General features: G+C 50.5%; 12 protein-coding genes across 12 annotated transcripts; 4 read left to right on the top strand and 8 right to left on the bottom strand.

The window, feature by feature from the left end:
• Window positions 1-917: 917 nt before the first annotated feature.
• On the top strand, window positions 918-1,295 carry AUEXF2481DRAFT_25494 (uncharacterized protein; the record flags this gene model as incomplete). Its single annotated transcript, XM_013492561.1, has 1 exon — window positions 918-1,295. One exon carries the CDS (start codon window positions 918-920, stop codon window positions 1,293-1,295), a length of 378 nt encoding a protein of 125 aa, XP_013348015.1.
• A 630-nt stretch (window positions 1,296-1,925) lies between these two features.
• On the bottom strand, window positions 1,926-2,978 carry AUEXF2481DRAFT_45728 (uncharacterized protein; the record flags this gene model as incomplete). Its single annotated transcript, XM_013492780.1, has 1 exon — window positions 1,926-2,978. The coding sequence occupies one exon, from the start codon at window positions 2,976-2,978 to the stop codon at window positions 1,926-1,928; it is 1,053 nt and encodes a 350-aa protein (XP_013348234.1).
• Window positions 2,979-4,911: 1,933 nt separating this feature from the next.
• Window positions 4,912-6,256, bottom strand: AUEXF2481DRAFT_35514 (uncharacterized protein). Its single transcript, XM_013492691.1, has 2 exons — window positions 5,738-6,256; window positions 4,912-5,682 (listed from the first exon to the last, which is right to left on the bottom strand). Exons 1-2 carry the CDS (start codon window positions 6,171-6,173, stop codon window positions 5,213-5,215), a joined length of 906 nt encoding a protein of 301 aa, XP_013348145.1. The 5' UTR covers window positions 6,174-6,256; the 3' UTR covers window positions 4,912-5,212.
• Window positions 6,257-6,549: 293 nt separating this feature from the next.
• Window positions 6,550-8,196, bottom strand: AUEXF2481DRAFT_45729 (uncharacterized protein; the record flags this gene model as incomplete). Its single annotated transcript, XM_013492781.1, has 5 exons — window positions 6,550-6,742; window positions 6,818-6,903; window positions 6,957-7,019; window positions 7,043-8,113; window positions 8,173-8,196. 5 exons carry the CDS (start codon window positions 8,194-8,196, stop codon window positions 6,550-6,552), a joined length of 1,437 nt encoding a protein of 478 aa, XP_013348235.1.
• Window positions 8,197-9,835: 1,639 nt separating this feature from the next.
• Window positions 9,836-13,469, top strand: AUEXF2481DRAFT_25498 (uncharacterized protein; the record flags this gene model as incomplete). Its single annotated transcript, XM_013492562.1, has 5 exons — window positions 9,836-10,064; window positions 10,117-10,769; window positions 10,893-12,609; window positions 12,639-12,851; window positions 12,913-13,469. 5 exons carry the CDS (start codon window positions 9,836-9,838, stop codon window positions 13,467-13,469), a joined length of 3,369 nt encoding a protein of 1,122 aa, XP_013348016.1.
• Window positions 13,470-14,136: 667 nt separating this feature from the next.
• On the bottom strand, window positions 14,137-15,860 carry AUEXF2481DRAFT_61772 (uncharacterized protein; the record flags this gene model as incomplete). Its single annotated transcript, XM_013492825.1, has 2 exons — window positions 14,137-15,669; window positions 15,738-15,860. 2 exons carry the CDS (start codon window positions 15,858-15,860, stop codon window positions 14,137-14,139), a joined length of 1,656 nt encoding a protein of 551 aa, XP_013348279.1.
• A 242-nt stretch (window positions 15,861-16,102) lies between these two features.
• On the top strand, window positions 16,103-16,720 carry AUEXF2481DRAFT_25500 (uncharacterized protein; the record flags this gene model as incomplete). The annotated part of the gene is made up of 2 exons (XM_013492563.1): window positions 16,103-16,210; window positions 16,274-16,720. The coding sequence occupies 2 exons, from the start codon at window positions 16,103-16,105 to the stop codon at window positions 16,718-16,720; spliced, it is 555 nt and encodes a 184-aa protein (XP_013348017.1).
• Window positions 16,721-17,000: 280 nt separating this feature from the next.
• Window positions 17,001-18,212, bottom strand: AUEXF2481DRAFT_1104 (uncharacterized protein; the record flags this gene model as incomplete). The annotated part of the gene is made up of 2 exons (XM_013492423.1): window positions 17,001-17,963; window positions 18,018-18,212. 2 exons carry the CDS (start codon window positions 18,210-18,212, stop codon window positions 17,001-17,003), a joined length of 1,158 nt encoding a protein of 385 aa, XP_013347877.1.
• A 135-nt stretch (window positions 18,213-18,347) lies between these two features.
• AUEXF2481DRAFT_35521 (uncharacterized protein) lies at window positions 18,348-20,293 on the top strand. The gene has a single exon (XM_013492692.1). It carries the CDS (start codon window positions 18,380-18,382, stop codon window positions 19,979-19,981), a length of 1,602 nt encoding a protein of 533 aa, XP_013348146.1. The 5' UTR covers window positions 18,348-18,379; the 3' UTR covers window positions 19,982-20,293.
• A 711-nt stretch (window positions 20,294-21,004) lies between these two features.
• Window positions 21,005-22,052, bottom strand: AUEXF2481DRAFT_1106 (uncharacterized protein; the record flags this gene model as incomplete). The annotated part of the gene is made up of 4 exons (XM_013492424.1): window positions 21,005-21,534; window positions 21,585-21,716; window positions 21,773-21,937; window positions 21,986-22,052. 4 exons carry the CDS (start codon window positions 22,050-22,052, stop codon window positions 21,005-21,007), a joined length of 894 nt encoding a protein of 297 aa, XP_013347878.1.
• Window positions 22,053-22,594: 542 nt separating this feature from the next.
• On the bottom strand, window positions 22,595-23,591 carry AUEXF2481DRAFT_1107 (uncharacterized protein; the record flags this gene model as incomplete). Its single annotated transcript, XM_013492425.1, has 3 exons — window positions 22,595-23,065; window positions 23,120-23,410; window positions 23,466-23,591. The coding sequence occupies 3 exons, from the start codon at window positions 23,589-23,591 to the stop codon at window positions 22,595-22,597; spliced, it is 888 nt and encodes a 295-aa protein (XP_013347879.1).
• A 200-nt stretch (window positions 23,592-23,791) lies between these two features.
• On the bottom strand, window positions 23,792-24,851 carry AUEXF2481DRAFT_35524 (uncharacterized protein). Its single transcript, XM_013492693.1, has 3 exons — window positions 24,634-24,851; window positions 24,239-24,582; window positions 23,792-24,189 (listed from the first exon to the last, which is right to left on the bottom strand). The coding sequence occupies exons 1-3, from the start codon at window positions 24,785-24,787 to the stop codon at window positions 24,001-24,003; spliced, it is 687 nt and encodes a 228-aa protein (XP_013348147.1). The 5' UTR covers window positions 24,788-24,851; the 3' UTR covers window positions 23,792-24,000.
• Between the last annotated feature and the right edge of the window lie 50 nt (window positions 24,852-24,901).

The following is a 24,901-nucleotide window of genomic DNA, read 5'->3' on the forward strand; positions in this document are numbered from 1 at the left end:
CCCCCCATCGCTACTGGCGTATTCCTCAATGGCTCTGTACGATGGGAGCGTGTAGAAGCGAGATCACCAAGAGAATCTAAACTTTCCACTGAGATGCGAGCATCATGGAAAAGTGGGCAGTTCTGGATCGACTATGGAATCAGGACGAGTATGGACGTAGATGACGTATACTGGGGGGCCATTTCTCAAGAAGGAGATGATATTCTCAATGAAAATGAGCGAAAAGAGATAGAAGCTTTTGTTGAAACCAAAATAAGGGAAGTGAGGCCGTATAACGAGAATCGCAAAGAGAGAGGCTTGTAATAAAGTAAAACAGATAAGAGTGTTGACTGTGGCTGAGGAAGATGTGTCTCGTTCCAGGTCGCCCAACTTGTCTTGTGCAACGTCTCACTATTTTCCTCGAGGAATACCACTTTATGGGAGAAACAGTTGCGCGGTCGTTCTACCCGAGGGAAACGACCGATAAGCTTGGTCTGACAGAAGTCTGGGAGCTGATATAGACTAGATGCAGCTCAATTGGCCGTGACTCGTATGGACGATCATGAGCATGCCACACCTCTTGCGCTATTTCTCATAAAGACAGGTACGGTAGTCTGGGATGGTACGACCCGACTGACAGAGCATTCAATGTAGCCAGGCAACTATGGTACGCCATATCATAATTTGCTCAACCGCACACAGCTGAACAAATAGCGACGGCTGTGCTGAAGCCGACATCGATCCCCCGTCGAAGAAAGTGAAACCTTGGTGTTTATCGTACGTCGCATGAGTTAGCCTTCGAAGGCGTCTGATACCTGCGCAACGTGTCCAACTTTTCATGACGTGAGCCGTGGTGCGGAAACGTACAAGACAGTGCTGTTTCCAACACAATCACTGGGTAGTCCAAGCTACTCCGCAACTTTCATAACACTACAACCATGGGCTCCCTCATCAGTCTCATCCTGGTACCTCAAAGTCTCCCCGGTGTCCCCGGTATTGGGCAGACAGATATCAACCCCGACAAGGCTGCCGCAGAACTGTCCCCAGTTGTCTGGGACGTCCAAGCAGTGGGCGCGCAACCGAATCCGGCATTTACAGCTACCGGCACCGGCCATGAAGAGCCTTTCCTTCCCGCAAGGACCTACACTGCTCAGATCCATGCGGTACCAGGACTGGATCTATCTTCGGGAGGAGAGGTAGAGAGATTCATCCGTACTGCACACGAGTCCGACTTGATGAAGTTGCTTGCTACACAGCCCACAACCATGATTACCATTGGCAAGACGGTGGCTGCTCCAGAACAGACGCCCCCTTGATAGGTGTTTGATCCAAGCTTGTAATGATCGCACAATACGCTGAGCTTTTTCTGATTCAGATCGTCCTTGAAGAGCGCACCGCTCTGTCGTTTCGAGAGACATTTTCGGGCTCTCGAAACGACAGACGGCAGTGAGGGTGGGTGCAACAATGAATTGAATGTTCGAAGGATCCAGATGCGTGGAGGGTCTTTGTTTGGAGAACGCTTCAGCATGAAACCGAGCCAGACACAGGCACACTCCATAGGCACTGTACGATATCGTTTCACACCATAGCTCATTCGAGTCGGACCAAACAGTCGCATGTCTAGCCCTCAACCCCTTGCAGTAACACAGACGTGTCGAAGATTCTTTGCCGTTGCTCGTCATTGACGTCTCCATGGTTCGAAAGCGTGTCGTCTTGAAGCTTCACTGGATCCAGAGTGCCATGAAGGTCTCTCATAGAAGATGGCCCATCGGGTCCGTCAGAGAATCCCTCTGTTGAGAGCCACCGTCTTTGCAGTGGTATGACAGAAGCTGTCTGGTAATCGAGGTAGGCGATCAATCTCAGAACCCCCAGGCGCAGTGTTGATTCTGACCAGGCGATGCTCTCTCATACAGTCCGCTCAATACACGCCTGTGGTGTGGACCTCATCATAAGAATCCAGTGTAAAAGCTGGCGTTCAATGTTCTAAGTTCTGAAACCTCGTAACCGAGTGGGTTGTCTTCTGGAAGTTTTGCTTCTTGCGCGGCAAGGAAATGTTGACCAAAGACCAGAGCGACGTCACTGTTGGGATACTCGGTGTCAAGGGCGCTTCTGGCAGATTCAGGCGTGAATTCTCCAGCGATAAGGACAGGCGATGCTTGCCCCCAGATGGCGAGGAACGGCTTGATACCCTCGTACTTGTCGCACTCGATGTTGGTGATGGCGCGTGACTTGATGATATGGATGTAGGCCAAGCTCAGCTCTTTCAACTGTCGGGTAAGTGATGTGAACTCGGGCGCGAGACTCGACATGCGGAAAGCGCTGGATGGATTCATGCGGAAACCAACTCGGTGGGCACCTATGGCCTCTGCTATTGCAGCTGTCACCTCGAGGGCAAATCGAACGCGGCTCTCAACGTGGCCACCATACTTATCTGTGTGTCTGTGCAGCGATTGATAGATGAAGTACCCGTTGGCACCAACTTCGACACCATCAAACCCAGCAGCGGCAGCGTTTCTTGCCGCTTGGACAAACGCCCTGGTCGTCGACTTGACTTCTTCGTCGTCCAAGGCGGGAGGTAGGGACTCAGAAGGTGAGTCACACCTTTTGATGGACAATGTTTCGCTGGTACTGCTGGGATAGCGGCCTCGTTTCTCTGCTGATAGAGCCGCATCTGCCAGTGGTTCTAGAGAGTCGATCGAGAGGAAGATATGAGCTCCCTTGGCGTGAACGGCGTCGGTAATTTCTTTCCATCGAGCAATTTGGGGACGCGTCCAGATGCCAGGAGTATGCTTGCCGCCGCCGAGTTCTAACGACACGACAGTAGCTTCAGCAATGACTAGGCCACCCTCGGATGCGCGCTCGGCGTAGTATTCCACTGCTAATGGCGGTTGAACGTGGTTCTCGTCTGTGAAGAGTCTTGTGAGTGGCGCCATAACAATGCGATGCTTGAGCTCGATCTCGCCCAGCTTGAGAGGCCGTAATAGGTTTGAGTATGACATTGTTGCGTGCAGGATGTCGATGGATCTGTGGGTGTTTGTGTTGATCTCGTGTGGGAAGCGGCTGTACTCATGTGTTTTCGGTGGTTCTATTGTCCACAAAGTGCTGAGGGTCAGGAGAAGCTAGTGGTGGGACAGGGGAAAGGTTGTCCTCGAGGAAAGGTCGAGAAGCAATCAAGACGTAGGTCAGTCTATGTTCGCGAGAAAGATTCTCAAACGACGGCTTCTCACGCCCTAGATTCATGCCAGGCATAATGTAGTTCCACAAGCAGCCCGCGCAGAATTACTAAAATCAGTAGATAGGCAGGGCTGAGACCCACCGGCTTGTGCTTTGGCGCTAGGATTTTGGAGACTCGGGGTAGAACCTTCGGAAGATAAATTTCTGGATACGGGCAAATTCCCGTTGAACTTCCACCAACCAGGAATGTCTGACGCAAAGGGATTCCGATGTGGACCCCTCACCGCGTGATACAGACAAGATACAAGCATACCAAGAGATGCATTAACAGTATGCGCTCCTTGGTCAAGTAGCAGATGTTTGGGATAGACACCAAGATGCTTTGGATGACAGATACGCTCACCCGTAACCGATCGTGGTAAACCTTATTATGGCATGCTTCCGTACTCCCGTACTGCACATTACCTCAGCGTATTCGTCGCTGACAGCACCCCCAAGGATGGATGTTATTCGGGATTGCATGCTTCAGGGGAGGTGCCGGGAACTCTCAAGCAATCGACGAGCAACCCGTAACTCTGAATGTATGCTTTTACACGGTCTGGCCGATCAAGGAGAGGAACGGTTGTGAAGGTTAGAAGTTTGCCCCGAAAGCACGACTTTGGCCCGAAAGGCTCGTGCCCGGAGGAGTGAATTTCCCTATACGTACTCGATTTAGAACAGGTCATGGAGGTCTCGGAAGCCGCACGCGTTGAGCCCTGAAGCCCTAGTCATAAACGGTAGCCCGGAGCAGCCAGCTCCTTGACGAATACTTGCCACGTTGTGCTCGGAGCCGCGTGTAGGAACCGATAACGCTACTGCGTACCTCACGATCCATCATCAGAGGCGGTCAAACAGAAGTCCGAAGGATGGTCGTGATGAGTTTCGGAATCTTGAGACATGCAGTCGACTGATGTTGAGTCATCAACAGCCATCTTCCTGGCAGCGACTGGTGTAGGCGATCCGCCGAATCTAGTACCAAACAACCAGACCAGCGTTGTTGACAATACGGATTTTGTCCGCATGAGAACCCCAGTTGTCTATCCCCAGCGCTTGTGCTGGCCATCTCTTTAAGAGGAGATTTGACCAATTCGAAAATCGAGGTCTAGCGGGAAGATCCGGAGCGAGACGAGGGTTGAGTCGGTGCGAGATAATCACGTTCGGCACATGTGCGCGACTATGACGCAGCGACTGCAAACGACGGAGCGGATGGGATCATGCGAATCGATCTTTGCGCGAGCCTGCTTTCCAGATCCAGGTGAATGTTGACGTGATCTAACGTGTCCGAGTCGTGGCCAATCCAGAACCCAGGTTTGGTGAAAAACCACGGCGTCTGACGGCTCTCGCTAGATTCATGCTTGTCTGAAAAGCATCCTAAACTTCAGGCAATCGAATTTCCGATGTGTTTTCTCAATCAATTTATAGTTGAGATATCATCTCGACTTGTCGCTGTCATTTTGTCACTGTCATTGATGTTAGTAAGAGCATCTTATGGTCTGCGCGAACTCGCGACTGCTTGTTACTGGACAACAAGAATCTGGAAATCGATCAATTTTAAGGAACTTCTCGGCTATATATTTAGCCGCCACGGTCGCTATATTATGATCTGTGGGACATTCTCCGCGAGACTCCCGGGTCACACGAATCGCGAGGATATTTTCTGACGAACATCGCAGTGAAAACTAGCACGGCAAGGTTGAGATCACGCAAACAATCGATCTTGGCACTTGAATAGTTTTCGTTAGGAACACAATCTCAATTGCGGCATAATCTGTTCCCAACGAGATCGTTCGAAGACCTCTAGGAAGACATCTGGAAGTTCGTATTACCCTGTACCTGATCAGTCATCATAATAGTATGTATGCCTCATGTTACCACCAATATCTCAAGACAACATGGAACGCCGCAACATCATATGCAATGTTTCGAATCCATCAAATCGACTTCTCCTGGTAGCTAGTGTGTCATAGCGGCCCAACACAGAAGTCCACATCGAGTCACTTGGAAGGCCTCGAAAGCAGCATCAGAGAAGCGGCGCAGCAGGCTGTGTCTGATCTGGATCCAGAAGATTCTGATACAAATTAGAAGAGCGGACCTCGTGACTCCATAGACCCCAGGGTCGATCCGAAGTGCCTGACATTGTTGTCCAGGTCTTTACTGCTTGTTGACTGCTTAGGAACGATAAATCTTGCTGGTTCCGATTGGGGTTCGAATTCTGGATAGTCAAGGCTGTAGTCTGAATCCCGGCATTGACTTGCGTATATACAGCTTGCATGACAGCCAGCTTGATGCTCGAAGCTACAGTAGTGAAGCCATGGTTCTGCATCAATACGACCGCGTGATCGGCCTCAGTCTGGGTGGCATTTGGCAAAGAGCGGTCGGAGGAGAATTCAGCTGCAAGTGCCGCACCAAGGCGCTGCGAGCGAATGAGGATGTCCTGATTATCACCAGGTTCGTAGTGTGCAGTGATATCAAAGTTTGGAACTTCATCACCTTTGGCGGATGTCAGGAGGATAGACTCTACATCAGAGTGGGCAAATATACATACCTAGAAAGCCTGCCATGTGAATGCATGAACGCAGAGGCACACCACTGAAGGTGTAGGGAACCACTTGCGGAGAGTGACTGTGGACAACGCTGTTGATGCTCGGGAAGCGCTTATATAGCTCGCTATGTATATAGCGTTCGAGGAATCCACCAGGAGCATTTGGATCGATAGGAGCAGCATCCTCGACGCGATACTCGACCAGATCACTGCTGTTGGCGACCAGAGCAGGAGCAAGGTTGCGAGACATGAAAAAGTTGGAACCATCGTTCGGATTACGGACGGAGATATGACCATAAGCATCTAGAACGCCATTATAGTGGAGAATATGCAGTCCTGTGATAAGAGTATTGAATACGGTAGTGAGATCAGCTGCGACCATTTCTGTAGCAGGCGATGGTTGTGAGGATGTCGACTGTTTCGAAGAAGGGGCAGTCATCGTTCGAGGTTGCGTTCTTCTTTATATTACGGGATAAAAGGTTTTGTGCATGCAGGAAATTGTAGATGGTATGTCAATTGTGGTTATTGCCTTATTTTGATGACGAGGATCGTCCGCCGGGTGATACTTTTGCGGGGTCGTAGCTCGGGAGGGCAACCGCAACTTGACCTTCACCTACCTCGTCTCACCATCATTGGTGCAGAATTGGACTGTGAGTGACATTGGGATTGTCTTGTATCCTACATTACCATCTCATGAGTACATAAGAGAAGTACAGTAGACTTCCCGGATGTTGAGGTCGTTTGAATGATGTCTCCAGAACAACACCTTTCTCAGCCTCAAGCTTGCAGAATTTACCAACCGAAAACACGTGTTATTACAGCTTTTCAATCCCACGATGCTCAACCTCAACATCATCTGATGATCCCAACTTACTACCTCTCTTAATGGCTCTGGTATCCTGCTGTTCTACTTTCTGGACTTCTTCGTTCTCTCTCTCGATGTACTTCAGAGGCCTTTTGCCGGAGATGGCATCTTTGTCGTTGATTACAATCAGGCCTGGGTTCGATCTGAAGTAAGTATCCAAGTCTTCGAGCGTTCGCGAAGATGTTTCCGGATAAGCCAGTTAATTGATCGGCAAGAACAACGCATTGGTTACTACCCAGATAGGCCAGAACTTCCAGCCCAAGTTCTGAAAACCAATAGGTGTGATCTCAACGATGACAAGATTCTTTTCAGAGTCAGCTTGTGTTTAGTCTCTTCGCAGTAGTATCTACAACTTACAGTAACCCAGTTTGTTGCCGTCGCCACCGCTGCGCCTTTAGTACGCATCGGCAGACTGTTGATCTCGGTGGGTAGAGCCAAGGTACACCAAGCATACCAACAGCAAAAGCGATGTTATAAAAAAAGAAAAAGAAGATCGACGCTTCGGCACATGCGGTACTACCATTAGCTATAGCAAACTTGAGGAGGATTGAGATGCCAAGGAACGCAAGGAGCTGCAAAAATGTGGACAATAGCATCAACGATCTGCGACCAAGTCTTTCTACGAACAGCACCGCAAAACCGGCAAAGACGAAACAAGAGACGGCGTTACACGCTGATAACAGACGAGCCATAGAGTTGCTCAACCCGACGTACGTAATGTAGATTGTAGGCGCGTAGTAGGAGGAAATGTTGATACCTCCAAACTGCTGCATCAATTGAGTGCCTGCTCCAAGAAGCAGACGTCGGACACTTTTTGTTCCATCTTCGGTCCGGCCACGGAAGAGGTCGCTCCACTTGATCGAATGCTGTCGTTCATATTGAACACCGTATACAATCTCTTGGTGCTGCGCGATGATGTATGCGTGGTCCACGGACTTGTTCTCTAGATCAGCCAGAATCTGTATAGCTTCTTCTGTTCGGTCGTGCGCAATGAGCCATCGCGGAGATTCTGGAAGCCATGGGACTGTAGCAAACAACACGACGATGAAGATGAACTGCAGGGCTAACGGTAGTCGCCACTGGATCGATCCTGGCACGAAGCTCAATCCGTAGTTGATCCAATTTACCAGCATAAATCCGCCAACGTTAGTCATCATTTCCGGGATGACCAGCTTTCCTCTGAGTCGTGCAGGAGCAGTCTCCGTCTGCCAGATAGGAGCGGCCGCAGTGTTGATGCCGTTACCAATCCCGAGAATCACGCGTCCAACGAATATTTGTGCCAGACTGAATGAGCTAGTCTCCAAGATGACTCCGATGGTCATGATGGCAGTGCCTAGTAGGATACTTTTCTTTCGTCCCAGTCTCTCGCCGACGGTGAAGGCTACGATGGCACCAATGAAGCATCCGACATTGTAGATAGCCGCAACTGTTGATAGGATCTTGGTCTTCGAGGGGCCAACGAGATCATGCAGCTGAAGGAAGTTGTCACTAACGACAACGCCAGAAAAGACGCCCTATCAGAGCACGAGGTCAGACGAGGACGATTCTGTCAGCTTGTGGTTCTCAATCTTACCTGATCATAGCCAAAGAGAGTCATGTCTGTCGCACACGCGACAGTGATCCAGAAGACCAATCATCCTCCCCTGAGGCCAAAATACCTCTGGTTTGAGGCTAGTTTCATGATCCAGGGACAGATAACTGTACAAACACGTCTCGTACAATGACCGCCGCTGAGTATTTTTGACAGGATACTCAGCGCCCACGCAGATACTTATTATATCTGGCTCTGCAACGTCGGTAACATTTCTTGAATGACCCGAGGCCGTTTTCAAATGCAGAGTACTCCACATACCTTGCTCAGCTATTGCATTCTGCCTAAAGTCGTCGGTCATACACAGAGCATGTTGAAGCGGCTTGGACTCCAGGATGTATCCTGGCCAAGAAGGCCGTTGTGATACGGTATAGGTCAATGGATAAGCATGAGCCTATGACCTGCTGGCTATTGTCGAGACTTTCTAGATCCGTTCAAACACATATACCTGTACCCAAGGATACAGCCATGACCGTGTCTAAGATACTCTTCAATTGAATGTGTTTTCTTTCGATGTAGAGGATTCCTGAGATATGTATGTATTTCGGTAGTGCGGGGTGAACAGCCGGACCCAACGCAGGCTAGACAGATGCAGATGGATCATCATGTGGCCTGATCCTGCAGGAGCATATCTCGGCGGGGGTGACACAGCATTCTTTTTGTGCATCTCAGAAGATGAAGATCAGACGCGTCCCTAGCCACACGCGATTGTCTCGTGTGCGATATCGCAAGATAGCTCCTAGCAACCAGGAAAATGCTGTGACGAGAGACCCAATGATAACATACGGCAGCACATAATAGTGAGGATGTTCGAAACGTCGTGTGAAGTTCAAGCAAGTTGCAAGCTTGATCAATGCTGAACATTGGAAGATTCGGTGGATGTTTGGCAAGAACGACCGGAGATCTGGCAAAATCGCGGGCAAACCTTTACGTCACAAGCACCCTCTCCACTTCTAGCTATCTCAAGGCACGATACTTTCTGAACAAGCAACATAGTCGTCGAGACACTTCATGTCAACGACTCCCTGCGCTAGGCCCATTGATACGAGATATGGCTGTGTTTTTCTACAGCTCGTCGTCGCCCTGCTTTGATCATTGGGGAGATAGATTGTGACAGTATTTTGCACACGGGGAGGACCGATCATCACTCCCAAAACTTCACAAGTCCTCCACAGGTGTATATCAATCAAGAGCGCTGAGCGGAGTGGTTCGCCGAGGAGTCTGACAGCTTCTGCAGCGACACCTCGAAAGTGCATCGCGATGAACACGCACTACTGTTGTGCTGCGCAGAATGAGCCCACAAGCTTCCAGAAGTAACGTACTTGCCTAGAGAAAGGTTTACAAGCTTGCTAGCAGACTCTATCAGACCAAGGTCCTTGAATATTGCTTCTAGAAGGCACGGCCTCCTCGATCAGAGACAACGTACAGTTTCACTACTTGTACATGAGTCAGTGTAAGACCGAAGTCGTCTCGATGATCCATGTCAATCTTTGCGGATCCGTGTGAGTATTTGTGAAGCCGGTGTTGTCTGTTTACTGATTGAGAGCAAACGGACGTCTTGGCTTTCTTCCAAAACCATGGACAACTTCACTCAAAAGTCTTATCAATCCCCCTCAATCCTTTCTGTCTTCTCACGCACGTCAAGATGCTTACATCAACTTATGTCAACCTCAAATCCTTCTTTTACCCCATAGGCAACACATCGGCTGCCAACCTGTTACGTGATTATCGTCCATGTGGCAAGAAACCAGTGGAGATTCTCGCAATTGGATGCGGCGATGTTCGGAACATCCTGTTTACCCTCTGGTCCAACCCAGACTCGCGTAAGATTGGATGCAACTTCACTGTGTGCGATTTGGATCCTGCTGTTCTAGGTAAGCATATTTAGACCACCAACGCGTGGATGATTGAGCTAACACCGTGTAGCCAGAAACATCTTCCTCCTCTCGATTGTCCACCAACATGCCTCTGAGATAGCTGCTGGAGAGAGTAAGAGCCTGCTTCTCCGCCTCTGGCGCCTCTACTACCATTTCTATGTCACGACTGAGGATCTGGCCTTCGCTCAGGACCATGCGGAAATGCTCCACGCCGCTTCCGAAAGCTTGTCAACATGGAAGGAATCGCCAATCGGACAATTGCTGCAGTTCTCTACCGAGGCCTCCCTGTCCGAAGTGCGCCGTATCTGGTATTTGCACGCTCAAGACAGAACAACTCAGGAAGATGCTCAAACCAGAAAAGTTATCAAATCGATGTACGATGTTAAGTCCAACACAAAAGACGGTCCGATCACTATAATACACGGTACACGCTCTGCTGGTACTCACGGTCTGATGGCAGCCCCGCCTCTCAACGTCGCCTTCCATGACTTCTGGAAGACTGGTGTCGTGGCAGGCAACAACGAAGATGTCTCTGCACTCGGTCGAGATGGCGGTGGCAGAGTCAATCCACTGATGTCTGTCTCGCCCATCGCCTCCAAAAATTTCGATGTGCACTATGGCTCCGATCCTCTGATTGGCTTCCATCTAGCCGAGGCTTTCGATTTGTCTACTGCAGCCAACGCGGAGTCACTTGCACGCCTGGTCAAGTCCCAGTTCTCGGGTTGGTGTCAAAGTTTTGCTTCCTGTGCCACTTTGGGCTCAGTCAACATCATGCACCATTGCGGCGAAGCTGTCAACTTTGCTCATGCTTTGCAGGCCATCTAGGGCTCCTCTACTCTACCTTCGTTCACACACCACTACACTAGACCTTGGAGCGCTGTTCGCCTCAACTTACCATCGACGCTAGCCACCAAATTCGACGTCATCGACATATCCAATGTCATTGATCACGTTAGCCTTCTGAACATCATGCCGGCCACAGTTCCACTTCTGTCCAATGCTTCTGCTTCTGTCTTGTACACAGAGTCCCTTCTTCAAGGCGGCAAGGAGCCAGAGAAGCTTCTGGCCACGCTGCTGCATTCGGATGTCTCAACATCCTCTCTTCTCTTTTGCATCGCTCCTGTCGGACATCTTCTGGGAACCACAACAGACTCCTCTCACATCGAGCAGTTGCTCGAAGTGTCTAGCCGCTCCCACGAGGAGGGCAGACAGAGGCAGTTCCGTGTGCGAATCTTGTGGAGACTGGCTACACAAGGCGATTGTTTTGTGACTTCTTCCACATCATTTCACGCCTGTCGTCTACAGATGGATCCTCAGGAGCTCGCTTCGTTCTTCATGCAGACGTACCTAGCCATGTTTCGAGAAGCAGAGGATATCGGCATCCGTTTAAAAGTGATGAGACGCAAGTTGACGACGCCTCTCCTGGGCGACATTGGCTTCTACTCGCGTGTGTCATTGGTCACGTTGTTGTCAACTGCTAGGCGGACGTTCTCTACAGATTGGAAGACATGTATCAGTGCACTACTAAATATGATTGAGACCGATCGCTCGCTCATAGTGAGCTCCAACAGTCTTCAAGAACTCTACTTGCATCTCCATGCTGCTGGTCTGTTCAGTGTGGAAACCTTGGAAGAAGATCCAAGAGCTCGTCCGAATCCTTGGGGCAAAATGCGACCTCCCGGTGAGTCTGGGTTGCTCGGAAGGCACAGTGTACCACCGATCGTACACGTTGCCCTCATTGTGTCCAGACGCAGTCTCAGTGTCTTCACCGATCAGGCTGTCGACAGAGTAGGTACGCCAGGACTTCGACTGTCCGTGCACAACGGAATGAAGTTCGAAAATTGTTTCTTTGCCATCGACACTTTCTTTGGCAGCTTTGAGAGAGGCTCTGATGACGGTGGGTCCCGGATCATCGAGGACCATGCAGGTTGGACAGGCGATGCTGATCTCATCGTGACTTGTGCTGTTCCCACCTGGCCTCTATTGCTGGATCGCAGACAAGACCTCAACGTCTCGCTTGTCGTCAACACCTCGCCCGCCACTGCGCAATACACCCAAAAGCTTGGCTTCACCATGAGGGTGTTCACTGCGAATCTAGACAGTAAACGAGTCCGAATTCTTGTTCAGCCACCTAGTACAGAGTCTGGAGCAGTCTTTGACATCAGACCAGCCTCTGCTGTGGCTTTCACTACGCCAGACTCCGCTACTGTGAGCCTCCAGACCGATGGGACTGTGCAGTCGATCAGAGTCACCAGATCCTTCGCAACCGACTCGGAAGAAAGCAAAACTCTGAAGAGCGGTGGCGCGGTCGAAGTTTCACAGATCTCGCCGTGTGCACTTGACGTCTCCATAGGCGATCTGCACAATTCAAGCAGATTTGTCTTCTCTTTCCCTATCAATGGAGCTGCCCGCAAGGTAAAGATTGCTCGCAAGTCTTCTTGGATCGAGGTTCAGGCACCCATATCTACCGCGCTTCAATTAGGTGGTCACGGCCTCAACCCTTTCCCAGTGATTGAAAGTGGTGAGACTATGCTAGCTTGGGGTATGGGTCGCGTGAACCCTGACCTACAGCCACTAGTCAAGATCTCGAAGTCAACTTCAAGAATTCTTACGCCTCTCGCCGCAATGGCTTTCAGCGAGCGATAACGCACTCGAGTCAAGACCAACCAAGGCCCCAGTACCATGCCATCAATGATTCAGCTCAAAGAAGTAATTCGCCAATTGTTTCTCGCATCCAGTGGCCTGCACCCCGATTCCCTGGGTCAAAAGATCCAGCTCTTCATCGTGAGAGACACTTCAAATTACCACTTTTTCATTGTCACAAACGCACTTTACCATGACAGAGACACTGGCTCCGTCTTCCTAGACGCGTTCTTCATGCCCGCCAGCCTCGAATTGATCACACAAAGATCATTCGCGAAAATGATGGGTTCCAACAGCGACAACAAGAGCTTGGTCATTGGAGCCAGTAAGGAAGATGCGCAGCTCTGGCACCATCTCATCCCTTCCCTCGCCGAATGCTGTCGCTCCTGGGAGCACACCTCCACCTGCCTATACAAGATATCTTCCACCAGACCTTTTGCAGAATTCACATGCGGCTGCGGCATGGGCAAGGATATTGCAAAGCTGCCCCATGGCTTCAAAGACGTTGCTGCGTTTGCTACTCGTGTTGCCATTCCTTTCATCTCTGCTGTTCCGTATGTAGAGTCCATACGTGACGAAGAGGTTATGAATGCTTTTGCTGAGCTTGGCTTGGAGAACAAGAAATCGGACGCTTGCGGCAGTTGTGGAGACGTCAAGGCCGGAATGAAGGTTTGTGGTAGGTGTGAGAAGGTCAAGTACTGTAACCACGCTTGTCAGAAGGCTGCTTGGAAGGTGCACAAGAAGGAGTGCAAGCGTTGATGTTGACGGCGTCATCACGACAATTGTGGCATGGATATGACTTAAAGCCCTCTGCACTTGAAAACACTGGGAAATACTGAGCAAAATGGGGACAAAGATTGGCAATGATGAAATGTAAGATAGGAACGGAATTGAAACAACGGAAAGAATTTTTTTACCCAAAGTAAAAACCTTCCGAAGACATGGAATCAAAAAGTCGAGTATAAACCCAATCGTCTCCTTTTTTTTCCCCTCTTTCCTCAACGAGTTCCAAACAATTTCTCCTCTTTTGCGATTGTTCAGTGGAGGGTGATTGGCTAGAAATCAGACATTTGCCCAATTGACCATCGACAACGAGAAACGATTCAGAAGAACCCCCCTCCCATACGTGCGAAAGACCGTCACGCCTTTCACAGCTGTCTCAAAGGCACGAAATCTCTATGGGATCTGGCGGTGATAGCGCCGAGATGCATGCTTTTGAATAACTCTTTATATTTAGCGTGTGTCGACAACGAAGATATGACTATACCTTCGTCGTCACCCTTGCTCTTGATCCATTGTGAAGAGAGAGAGAGGATGTGATGGTATTCTTGCACACGTGAGGAAGAAGGAGGACTGGCAATGGAAGAAAAGAAAAACAATGTTTATACTTTCTATAGCATCCCAAGCAGACTGCAAGGAAGACCATCTAAATCTCATCCTCAAATCTCCTAACAATCAAACCATCCTTTTCCAACTCCTCCTTGACCTGTCTGACCGTCCACTCCCCTCTGTGGAACATACCAGCCCCCAACGCAGCATCAACCGTAGTCTTGTCAAACACCTCTTTGAAATGTCCCGCATTACCCGCTCCACTGCTTGCAATGACCGGAATCTTGATAGCTTGCTTTACAGATTTTACAAGTTCAAGGTCAAAGCCAGAATTTGTACCGTCTTTGTCAATGCAGTTTAGTAGGATTTCTCCACAGCCCATTGCTTCCACGGCGGTGCAGAGTTGGATGACGTCGAGATCGGAGGTGCTGCGGCCGCCGTGGATTGTGCAGGCGTACCAGCAGTATTCCTCACCGTTGGGACCTGGGTATGGGGTTTTGAGGACAGAGTGGGTTGTGTCTTCAGGGCTCTTGACGTAAATTCTACGGGGGTCGACACTGACGACTACGGCTTGGACACCGTAGGCTTTGCTGATTGTTTCGATGGCGGTTTTGCCTGAGAGGGTCTTGTTGTTGGCATAGTATTCTTGGGCGGCGGTTACGGCGTCGGAGCCGATGGATACTTTATCGGCGCCGGATTTGAAGTATAGTGTTGCTACCTCGAGGGCTGGCACCAGAGTGTTTGTCTCTGGGTCTTTTGTGTCCCGAATACCGCCGCCGATTGTGAGGGGTACAAAGACGGTAGAGGAAGCTTGACGGAGGATCTCCAGCATAGGTTGATCTTTGAGAGGGGTCTCACGGAAGGAAGTGATGTTGAGGAAGGTGACCTCATCGGCGCCTTGTTCATAGTATTTCTGGGCCATAGAGACTGGTTTTCCGAGGTTGCGGACTGCGGCACCTTCTTCTTTTTCGCGGACATCGTATTGGTCTCCTTTTGTTACGACGAGGTCACCGGAATCGTTTGTGCGGACGTCGAGGCAGGCGATGATGCGACGGGTGAGGCCTTCTTTCGTTGTCGAAGGCTCAGGGGTGTGTGGGAGGGTGGTGAGACGGTCGCCGTCCAGGAAGGCCTTGAGGACACGCAGACCAGCGGCACCACTCTTCTCGGGGTGGAATTGGGTGACCAGAACGTTGTCCTTTGCGACGGCTCCGACGAATTCTTGGTTGCCGTAGCGGGCGGTGGCTACGGACCAGCCAGCCTTCTCGAGGACACCAGGCTCGTACATCTTGGCATATGAGTGGACGTAGTAGTATTTGCTGTCGGGACGCATGCCGTAGAGACTCTGGTTCGCATCGAGGCCTTGTTCCGAGGCAGTGTTGGCCGAGTTCCAGCCAATGTGAGGCACACTCTTGTCCGAGTCGTCGAATCTTTCCAGACGGCCAGGGATCAGACCGAGACCCGGAACCTCGTTGTTCTCTTCCGAGCCCTCGAACAGAGCTTGCAGACCGACACAGACACCCATGAAGGGCTTGCCAGCGGCAATGTGCTTCTTGATGGGCTCGACATAGCCAGAGTTGTTGAATTGACCGAGGCAGTGACCAAAGTGGCCTACTCCGGGGAGAATGAGTTTCTACATGGCCTGTCAGTTCAATCAGTCGTCTCAGTGCGAGCTGTTGGTGGGGTGTGGAGGGGCAGTACCTCAGCCTTTGGCACATCTTCAGGTGACTTGATCCATTCGACTTGGTAGCCGACCTTTTCAATCGCATTGACCAGCGATCGAATGTTACCAGCAACGTAGTCCAAGAGGTGTACTGTCGGCATGTTGATTGTAATGAGGTGTTTGTAAGGAAACAACACTCAATTGGCACGAAACAAAAAAGACGAGCACATGCCGATGACTCGTTTGGTGACTCCCACCTGCCCCGGGCCGAACCGATGACCGCCTTCGGCCCGTGAGATGGCGGCAGAAATTATCTTAGCCCTATCGACAAGGGAAGCCTTTCTCTGCAAAGACCGAACGGCCATCGCTGTCGCATCGCAAACAGCACAACCGATCGCCCATCATGGTCAGACAACTCAAGCACCACGAGCACAAGCTCCTCCGCAAAGTCGACTTCTTCAAGCCCGACACAAAACAAGGAACCATCCGCCAGAACGATGTGGTCCGCCGCGTACGTCCATCCTGAGCATCTGCGCAATCATAGAACAGCATCACTAACCGTTGCATTCAACAGTACATGATCCAGAAGCCCGAAGACTACACCTCCTACAACCGCCTCTGTGGTCAACTCCGTCAACTCGCCCACCGCCTCACCATGCTCCCCCCAGACAACGCCTACCGCCTATCCACCGAAAAGAAACTCCTCGACAAACTCTACGACATGGCCATCCTCAGCGAGCGCAGCAAACTCTCCGCCGTAGAAAACAAAGTCACCGTTTCCGCCTTCGCACGCAGACGCTTGAATGTCATTCTCACAAGACTGCAAATGGCTCCTGATCTCAAGGCCGCCACTACTTTTATCGAGGGTGGTCAGGTCAGAGTGGGTACCGAGGTGGTGACCGATCCGGCCTTTTTGGTTACGAGGAATATGGAGGACTTTGTGACTTGGGTGGATTCGTCAAAGATCAAGAGGACTATCCACAGATATCGCGACAAGTTGGACGACTTCGACTTGCTCTAGATGCGTTTTTGGTGGTCATGTTTTCTCTTTGGTCTTTGTATGCATTTCAGCGTGGCGTTTTCTGGGTCAAAATTGCATGGCACGAGCATCTCTTGAGAGATTCTTAGAGATGAATAGGTAGAAATGGTGGAAACAGGTTGGAATGCAAGATGTAGTAGAATTAAATGTCTCTCGTCTTGTCGGGTATCTTTGCTAACAACGAAATATCATATCCCCTGTTCCAAACACCATGTACGCCATGCTTTGTCCTCCCATATGCTTTTTTTGTTACGCTCATAGATCAACTGAAGTGGATGCCTTCCTGATTAAAGGCATAAAGCAACTTCAAAAAGTCACCCTCATCGCACATTCTGGCACGCTTCTCGCAGAGCTCGGTCGTCTCGATGAGTACCTTGGTCACCTTCTGGCGGACCAACTCCGAAACCTTGCCCTTCTTCTTGCGGTTGGGGTTGCCTAGCAGCTTCTTTGCCTTTTTGTCTGCTTCCTCCTTGAAGAAGTCGGGCATGTCGTCCTCGTCGTCCACGTCCATGATAGCTTCCATGTCTTCGTCCTGCTCATCTGCAGCCATATCCGTGTCCATTGCAGCATCTGCAGGGTCCAACGGGCCATCATCGAGTACAATATTGTTCTGGGCGCAGTAGGTGCGGTAGTTCGACTCGAGCATCTCCATGACACTGGTGGTTCCCAAGAAGCCACTGCGCAGCGTGCGGTTCTTGCGGACGAAGCAGATGCGCAACAGACCGTCCCACTCGTCGTAGCTGATCTGCGGACGCGGCACCTTGGGCACAATCTTGACGACATCACTCTCGACCTGAGGAGGAGGGTTGAAGTTGTTCTTGCCGACCTTCATGACATGGCTGATCTTGGCCCACATTTGCGCATTCACAGACAATCTCGAGTACAGCTTTGTCCCGGGCTGAGCAAACAAGCGCATGGCGAATTCACGCTGGAACATGAGTACGCAGGAGCGAGGAGCAGGACTCAGCGCCAGCAGTCTGAAAGTCAAGGGCGAGGAAATCTGATAGGGCGTGTTCGAGATGCAAACGTCAAAGTAGGGTAGTTGTGGGTGCTTGAGCACATCTCCGAGGATGATTTCTAGTCTCTTTTGCGCCGGAGTCCCTTGGAAACGCTTTGTGATTTCGGCAGCCATTCGGGGATCGGCTTCGCAGGCGATGACCTTTTTGGCCTTTTCAAGGATCTTGGTCGTCAAGTTACCAGTACCGGGTCCGACTTCAAGAACAATCTAGGAGGCTTGTTAGCACACTAGGACAAGTCAGATGGAAGCATAAAGACACACGTCTGACTGCTTGAGGTCGGCCTTGTCGACAATAGCTTGGGCGACACCAGGATTCTTCAGAATATGCTGACCGAGATCCGTGTTGAACTTGAAGACGTTGTTGGCCGAGTGACCCTTTTTGCGCGAGGCAGCGCCCGCATAGGGGTCAGTTTTGGAGGCGCCACTGCCGTTGTTCTTTCTTGCTGATTTGGGCATGTTGACTAGTTGTGTTCTGGTATAGAGAGGATGCGGAGAGGCGGAAGAAGGAAGATGGAATTTTTGGCCCGACTGGAAAGCTTATCGATAAGCCTCGCATCTCCAGGGTCTCCTCGAACCTTGTCACTATTCACCCCAAGACATCATCACATCAATACACCACTACAATGCCCCGTGCGTCCAGAGCAAGAGCCGCTCGCGAAGAATCATCTGATCTGTCATCTGCTGCCTCTGACGCTCCTGAGACGGCCATCGCTCAATCCGCTTCTACCTCAACTAGAGGGACCAAGCGCAAGCGTCAGCTCAAGCAGCCAGCAAAGGAAGACGTAGAAGAGGAAGAAGAAGAGGAGCTGGAAAAGAAGCCTGCTCCTGCCAGGAAGATCCGTCAGCGTAAACCACCCAAGCTCGAGGAAGAAGTCGAACCATCACCAAAGAAGATCAAGAAGCCCGCCAAATCGACAAAGCCCACCGAAGAGCCACAGGAAGAGGAAACCAAACCAGTCGAAGGACAAGCAACAAAGCCCAAAGTTGTGAGAAAGCGAAAGACCAAGGAAGAAAAAGAGGCAGAAGCAATGCCTTTGGCAGCACGTACACTCGGTCACAAACTCTTCATCGGTGCTCATGTCTCGGCCGCTGGTGGTGTTCCCAATGCTGTTCAAAATGCCATCCACATTGGCGCAAATGCTTTTGCTCTATTCCTCAAGTCTCAGAGAAAGTGGGCCAATCCTCCTCTTGAAGAGTCCGTCTCCATCAACTTCCACGCTCATTGCGACAAGCACGACTTTGATCAGAACAAACATGTTGTCCCTCACGGCTCATATCTGGTCAATCTAGCACATACAGACCCCGAACGTACAAAGCAAGCCTATGACTCTTTCCTTGATGATCTCAAACGTTGTGAGAAGCTGGGCATCGCCCTGTACAACTTCCATCCTGGCAACAGTGTAGGTGGTGACCGTGCTGCTGCTATTGCTCACTTGGCTGGCAATCTCAATCGCGCTCACAAGGAAACCTCAAAAGTTGTCACATTACTCGAAAACATGGCCGCTGGCGGAAACGTCATCGGCTCGACCTTTGAAGACTTGCGTGATGTCATTGCATTGGTCGACGACAAGTCTCGTGTCGGTGTGTGTCTCGATACCTGCCACGCTTTTGCTGGCGGCTACGACCTTCGCACACCCGAGACGGTACAGAAGACACTATCCGATTTTGACGAGACGGTCGGCATGAAGTATCTCCGTGCTCTACATCTCAACGACAGTAAAGCCCCCTTTCAAAGCCACAGAGATCTGCATGCCAACATCGGCACTGGCTTCCTAGGTCTACGCGGCTTCCACGCCATCATGAACGATGAGCGTGTCATTGGTCTCCCCATGGTACTCGAGACCCCCATCGACGTACGCGACGAAAATGGCAACCTCCAAAAAGATGCTAAGGGCAAGGACATGGAGGACAAGAATATTTGGGCCAGAGAGATTAAACTTCTTGAGAGCCTTGTCGGTATGGATGTCGACAGTGACGAGTTCAAAGAGCACGAAGACAGACTGCAGAAGATGGGTGCTGTTGAGAGAAATAGGATCGCTGAACAAGTCGAGAAAAAGACCACCAAAGTCAAGGAAAAGGAAGACAAAGCCAAGGCTAAACAGACGAAGCTGAACTTTGGCAAAGCTGTTCCTGCAAAGAAGGGTAAGAAGGCCAAGAAGGAGGAAGATGCTGAGCAGAGCGACGCTTCTTCGTTGAGTCCACCTCCTTCCGACAACGAAAACTGAGTGATTTGCAAACGTCTCACAGACGATCAAGGGAACTCCGGAGAGACGGACATGGATACAAAAGACGACTCGAGCATAACATCATCACGACTGAACGCTTCACAACATTTGCCATGCAGTAGCATCTTCTTCATCAAAGGACATTGCCATAATAGCGACGAATCGTTTTACACGTAAGTAGTCTTGTCAATATATTCTGATTAGCAGCATCCCATGTTATTCTCTCATCAAACCGCTATAAGAGTACGATCTTGGTTTATAGACATCTTCATGCCCAGGATGGCGAGCCTTTGTCATGCAGTCTTTTAAAGGAACTTTTATTTCTAGCAAGTGACAATCATAGTTGATGTAACTGATGGCAGACGCTTGAGTGGTAGCCACATTATGTAACCTACAGCAGGTCAACAGCCCAGGTCTCGCTCAAACTTTCGTTGTCTAAAAGCAATGATATTGAAATTGCCTATTGATGAGCCTGACCCCCTCTATATCAATCGAACCACTTTTACGCATCAGTCCCTCTCTATATATCTTTCTCTTCCCCGGGACCCTTGTTTTACAACCCCCCCCCCCCCCCCCCCCCCCTCCTTCCAGATCCTTTCTCTAATTTTCCCTTCAAGCCTCCGCTAATAACCTCCAGCTCCACCACCGCTCCCTCCTTGGCCAACCCAGGAACCTGTACACAATTACTCACCGTGAAAGGCTCTTCAAGATACTCAGCCTATGTCTTATCAACGCTTCTGAAATTCTTCAATGTCAATTGATAATCTGACGTCACTGATGCCTTGACATGTCTACATTTGAGATTAAAGAGGACGTGGTCTTTTAGAAAAACGTCCTTTCCTTGTGGCTGAATCAATCTCGAGGCCATGGACTAAAGTACTAAACCACTTCACACAGGTGACTGATTTGCAACGTCGAATGATCGTTTTCGTTATTCTGTAACTTAAGCTATTGTCATGGAAGTAGTCGGTGTGGTGATCGTCAACATCTGTCGAAATATTGCAATGCCACACTGAAACTGCTTTACATTCTTCTGTAAAGGAATAGGTCTTGAGACGTAGAAGGGTAGTCTTCGTCTGGTAGTAGTCCTCCGCAGGCCAGGATCTGACCAGTAGCCCCTGTCTTCCACAGCAGCTCAACTTCGTCAATATTGTTGCACAGGTAGTCCTTCTTGATTGAGTCAGAGACAGCATCTAGCACAGTGAGAAGCTGCCACTGGAAGATGAGATTGGTCAGTTTGGCCATCTTGACACGAGCTGAGACCAAGTCCAGAGTTACTTCGTTTCCTGGGGCACAAACGTAGGAGCGGACGATATTTGTGTCAATACCGAGCTGGAGTTGAGCCTGAGCCATGTATTTATACTGCTGACACATGACCGAACGCTCAATGTCTGTGAAAGCACTGAAGCTATAGATGACGCCGAAGAGTTTCGAGGTCGTGTTGTAGGTCCAATCGTCAGGGACAATGGAAACCTCGTGAGTGAGAGGGACCCAGACGGTGTCATAGGGACGATTGTGGCAGAAAGTGCGACCGACACGGCCCGAATTGAGAGCTAGCTCGTTCAAGGCGGTGTAGTTGAGGTTCTGGCACAACCACTTGTACTTGGGCTCCGGATCCTCGCCGAGGTGTGGAGAAGTTGGGTGATAAAAGTTTCGGTGGAAGCAAGCTTGATTTGAGCAAGGGCAACGGCGGTGATGTTGGAGATTCCAGCCGTGGCAGCGGCACAGAAGGTGCCTGCCAAGCAAAGTCAATATTGCATAGACAAGACTGTTGGCCTCAAGAATGCTAACCCGCAATCACAGTGGAGTTGAGTCCGAGATCGAACCAGTGACCATGGCCGAAGGAGGCGATGTCTTGACATCCTTGTTCCAGGGTAGCCAGGCTCCGCTGAGAGCCAGCAAGCTGCCATCCAAAGACTGAGGAGACATTCGCCATGAGCTGTGAGTGGGGGTCCACTTGATCATGTCAGCATTAGGGAGTGTACATGGTTCGACACGACATACGGTCGACGGCAGCGCTACAGACGAGACCGACAGCAAGGAGGATGAAAGAAAGGGCGACGAGCTTCATATTGATACTCCGATTCTTTTTGGCGTGGAAGTTGGAAGAAGTATCAAGGAAGAAGGAAGCGAACGTAAGGGTGAGGTCTGTGATAACTGAATCTAGCAAGGGTTATGTGATAACGAAAGTGAGGTAGTGGTTTTCGAGGCAGCTGCCAATGCACCTTCCGGGATAAAGGTTGATGTGAAACCAGCAATTGCTGATTTGGGCCTCGTTATCCAAAGTACAGTGAGTTCCTTTTTTGCCATGGAGCTGAACGCCGCGGGTAGCCTGTGATGAGTCGCACCTGATCGATTTCGATCAATTATCACCACAATAGACTCTCATCAGCTCCTAGCTTAGAGAGAAGGCACCGGGGGCCTTCATTTTTCAAACATGCCGAGAAACAGTCGAATATATGGCGTGAGCCGATAGATGACTTTTTGAGATTGGAACACAACCAATTGTGATTGCGTGATGTGTATTCTGGAAGATGAAAAAGACGGGCTTGACATTACAACGCCTTTGGGAATCAAGATAACGGTAGGAACATACTGTACATTACAAGAGCTTCAGTCCAGAGCACCGTCGGTTCTGAACTTCTCCTTGCCCCACATCTCGCTGGTCAGGTTAGTCAGACCTTTAGAATTCTCGCATGACTTGCGGCCACTGAGGGGACCAGGGCTGGGAAGCTTGACGCCTTGTGCAGCGTAGCCTCTGCCCTGCTCGGGAATTGTGGTACCGGAACCTCCAGCTCCCTCTGCCTTTCCAGCCTCGCCAGCAAGACCAGAAGCCTGTCCACTTGCGCCAGCCTTTTGTGCGGCTTCTCTAAGGGCCTTGAGTAGCGATTTTGTTGTCTCGGGAGTCAAATCCTCGTAGTAATCATCGTTGATTTGAACCATGGGAGCATTGGCGCATGCACCCAGACATTCGACTTCAGTGAAGGTGAAGAGCTTGTCATCGGTAGTTTGGCCGTGGTGAATGTTGAGTTCCTCCTCGATGGCCTTCATGACACCATCGGATCCTCCAAGCTGGCAGGGAGTCTAGCAGATGTTAGTTCCATGTGTCGCCGAAGTCTATGCAGGTGGCGGACGTACGGTGGTGCAGCATTGAACGTGGTAGCGGCCTACAGGCTCTCTGTTGTACATGGTGTAGAAAGTGGCAACCTCGTAGACGCGCATGGGAGGCATTTCCAATCGGCGAGCAACCTCGTTCATGACGCTGATGCTGCAGAAGCCATGTTGACGCTGGCCGAGGTCAAGCAGGGGCATGACGGCGGCCTTCTTGTATTGCGAAGGGTACCGGCTAAGGACCTCCTCAATGAGCTTCTCATTCTGGGCGTTGAAGGTGAAAGGGATGTCGAGGTTGTTCTCCGGTGAGTCGCGGTGCTGTGAGTATGGCGATTAGAAGAGGTGCGGCGGAGTGCGAGACGAGCGAACATACAACTTGGAGGGTGTCGCTGCGGGAGATGGAAGAGACGGCGAACGAGCGACGAAGTTGCTGTCTGGCGAGGACGCGCAGAGCTCTGCTGCTGCTTCTGAAAGCCATAGGTGCAAGCTTCGAGGCCATTGTGTGTATGAGGATGGTGGTATACGGATTGGGTTGCGAAGCGGTCTCCAGAGTGCAAGTCGTCAAGAGTCCAACTTCGACTTCGATCCGCCGCCCGCGTCGCGGTCAGCGTCGCTGAACCAATCAGACGTCGCCGATCCACGTCGCTTACCAAAAAAGCCATCTCCTCGATTCATGTCATTCGATATATCATGATGCATGCATTGTTCAGCTTTTAGCTTCCAAGAATACCAGACACATGAACTGAAAGTTTTGTTAATCAGTTAGTTCTCCGACGTAACATTTTACTTCTACAACCGTGCAAATGTTGACCAAGTCGTTTGGACTAGCCAAAAGTGCTTCCTAGACCATGCCAGTCGCAAAGAGGCGATGAAAGTGTTACATGTTGTACAAATATCTATGGACCTCTCTATCGGCCCAGGGAGCCTCTAGGTTGTAGAATCTCAGGATGCCTGTGCACACTAGGCATTAAACCAAGGCCAATTGCTCTTCTGACAGCTTTGGCCACCTTCCTTTGGTTGACGGGCCTCAATCCTGTGTCTTTCGAGTGCTTGATCTTGCCCATCTCTGTCATGTATTCAGACATCATCGAGAAGTTCTACATGTGTTAGCTGGAGAGCGAGTTGGTGAGACGGAAAAGAGCTTACCCAGTAATGGTTCATAGGGTTGATCTTCAGCATGTCGAAGACATCCTTCTTTGGCCTTCCCTTCTGCTGTCCCTTGCTCCACTTGCTCATCTCAACGCCGCTCAGATCATGAGGGGCGTAGACATCTCCCTCCTTCCACTTGCGCGTCATCTGTCTTTGGAATTCTTGTGTCTCTTGACTCTGTGCAACAGCTTCTGGCGATGAGTTGCTCCTGATGGTGTTCGATTGGCGACTCAGGTAGTTGCTTCTCCTGGCGCCCAAATCCTGTGATCTCGAATTCTGAAGGCCTCGCGAACCTTCGCTTGGATTGTTCCTGGCCGTGGCCTTCAAAGTATCCAATATGCCTGGAAAGCGTTAGCGAAGCGAAGTGGTGTAAGCCATGTTACAGTAGATACCTGCGAAGATGGGTGGTCGCGTGGACGGTCTAGATTCTTCAGCTGGCTTGGGCTCTTCGGCTCGCGGCGTTGACGAGGTGAATGTGCGCACACATGCTGGACATGAAGGGGTGGTGCGAGCAGCTATCCGCGAGAATGGGCGCACGAGAGACATTTTGTGATATGGTTGATGTCGGATATGGCACCGTCAAGTTTGTTTCGGGGGTCTGCCTGTTGGCCGCAATGCACCCACGGCATGCCGGATAAAACCGAGACTTTCTCAATGACA

The sequence above is a fragment of the Aureobasidium subglaciale genome (assembly GCF_000721755.1).
Source record: "Aureobasidium subglaciale EXF-2481 unplaced genomic scaffold scaffold_1, whole genome shotgun sequence".
Classification (NCBI taxonomy): Eukaryota; Fungi; Ascomycota; class Dothideomycetes; order Dothideales; family Saccotheciaceae; genus Aureobasidium; species Aureobasidium subglaciale.

What these genes read in the sequence shown, in the direction of transcription:
- AUEXF2481DRAFT_35524 (XM_013492693.1), bottom strand. Translation starts at nt 24,787, where the DNA reads ATGTCTCTCGTGCGCCCATTCTCGCGGATAGCTGCTCGCACCACCCCT. An exon ending in GCGACCACCCATCTTCGCAG is followed by an intron (nt 24,583 to 24,633) that starts GTATCTACTGTA and finishes AACGCTTTCCAG; the next exon opens with GCATATTGGATACTTTGAAG. An exon ending in ACCCTATGAACCATTACTGG is followed by an intron (nt 24,190 to 24,238) that starts GTAAGCTCTTTT and finishes TAACACATGTAG; the next exon opens with AACTTCTCGATGATGTCTGA.
- AUEXF2481DRAFT_35521 (XM_013492692.1), top strand. Translation starts at nt 18,380, where the DNA reads ATGCCCCGTGCGTCCAGAGCAAGAGCCGCTCGCGAAGAATCATCTGAT.
- AUEXF2481DRAFT_35514 (XM_013492691.1), bottom strand. Translation starts at nt 6,173, where the DNA reads ATGACTGCCCCTTCTTCGAAACAGTCGACATCCTCACAACCATCGCCT. An exon ending in TCACATGGCAGGCTTTCTAG is followed by an intron (nt 5,683 to 5,737) that starts GTATGTATATTT and finishes CATCCGCCAAAG; the next exon opens with GTGATGAAGTTCCAAACTTT.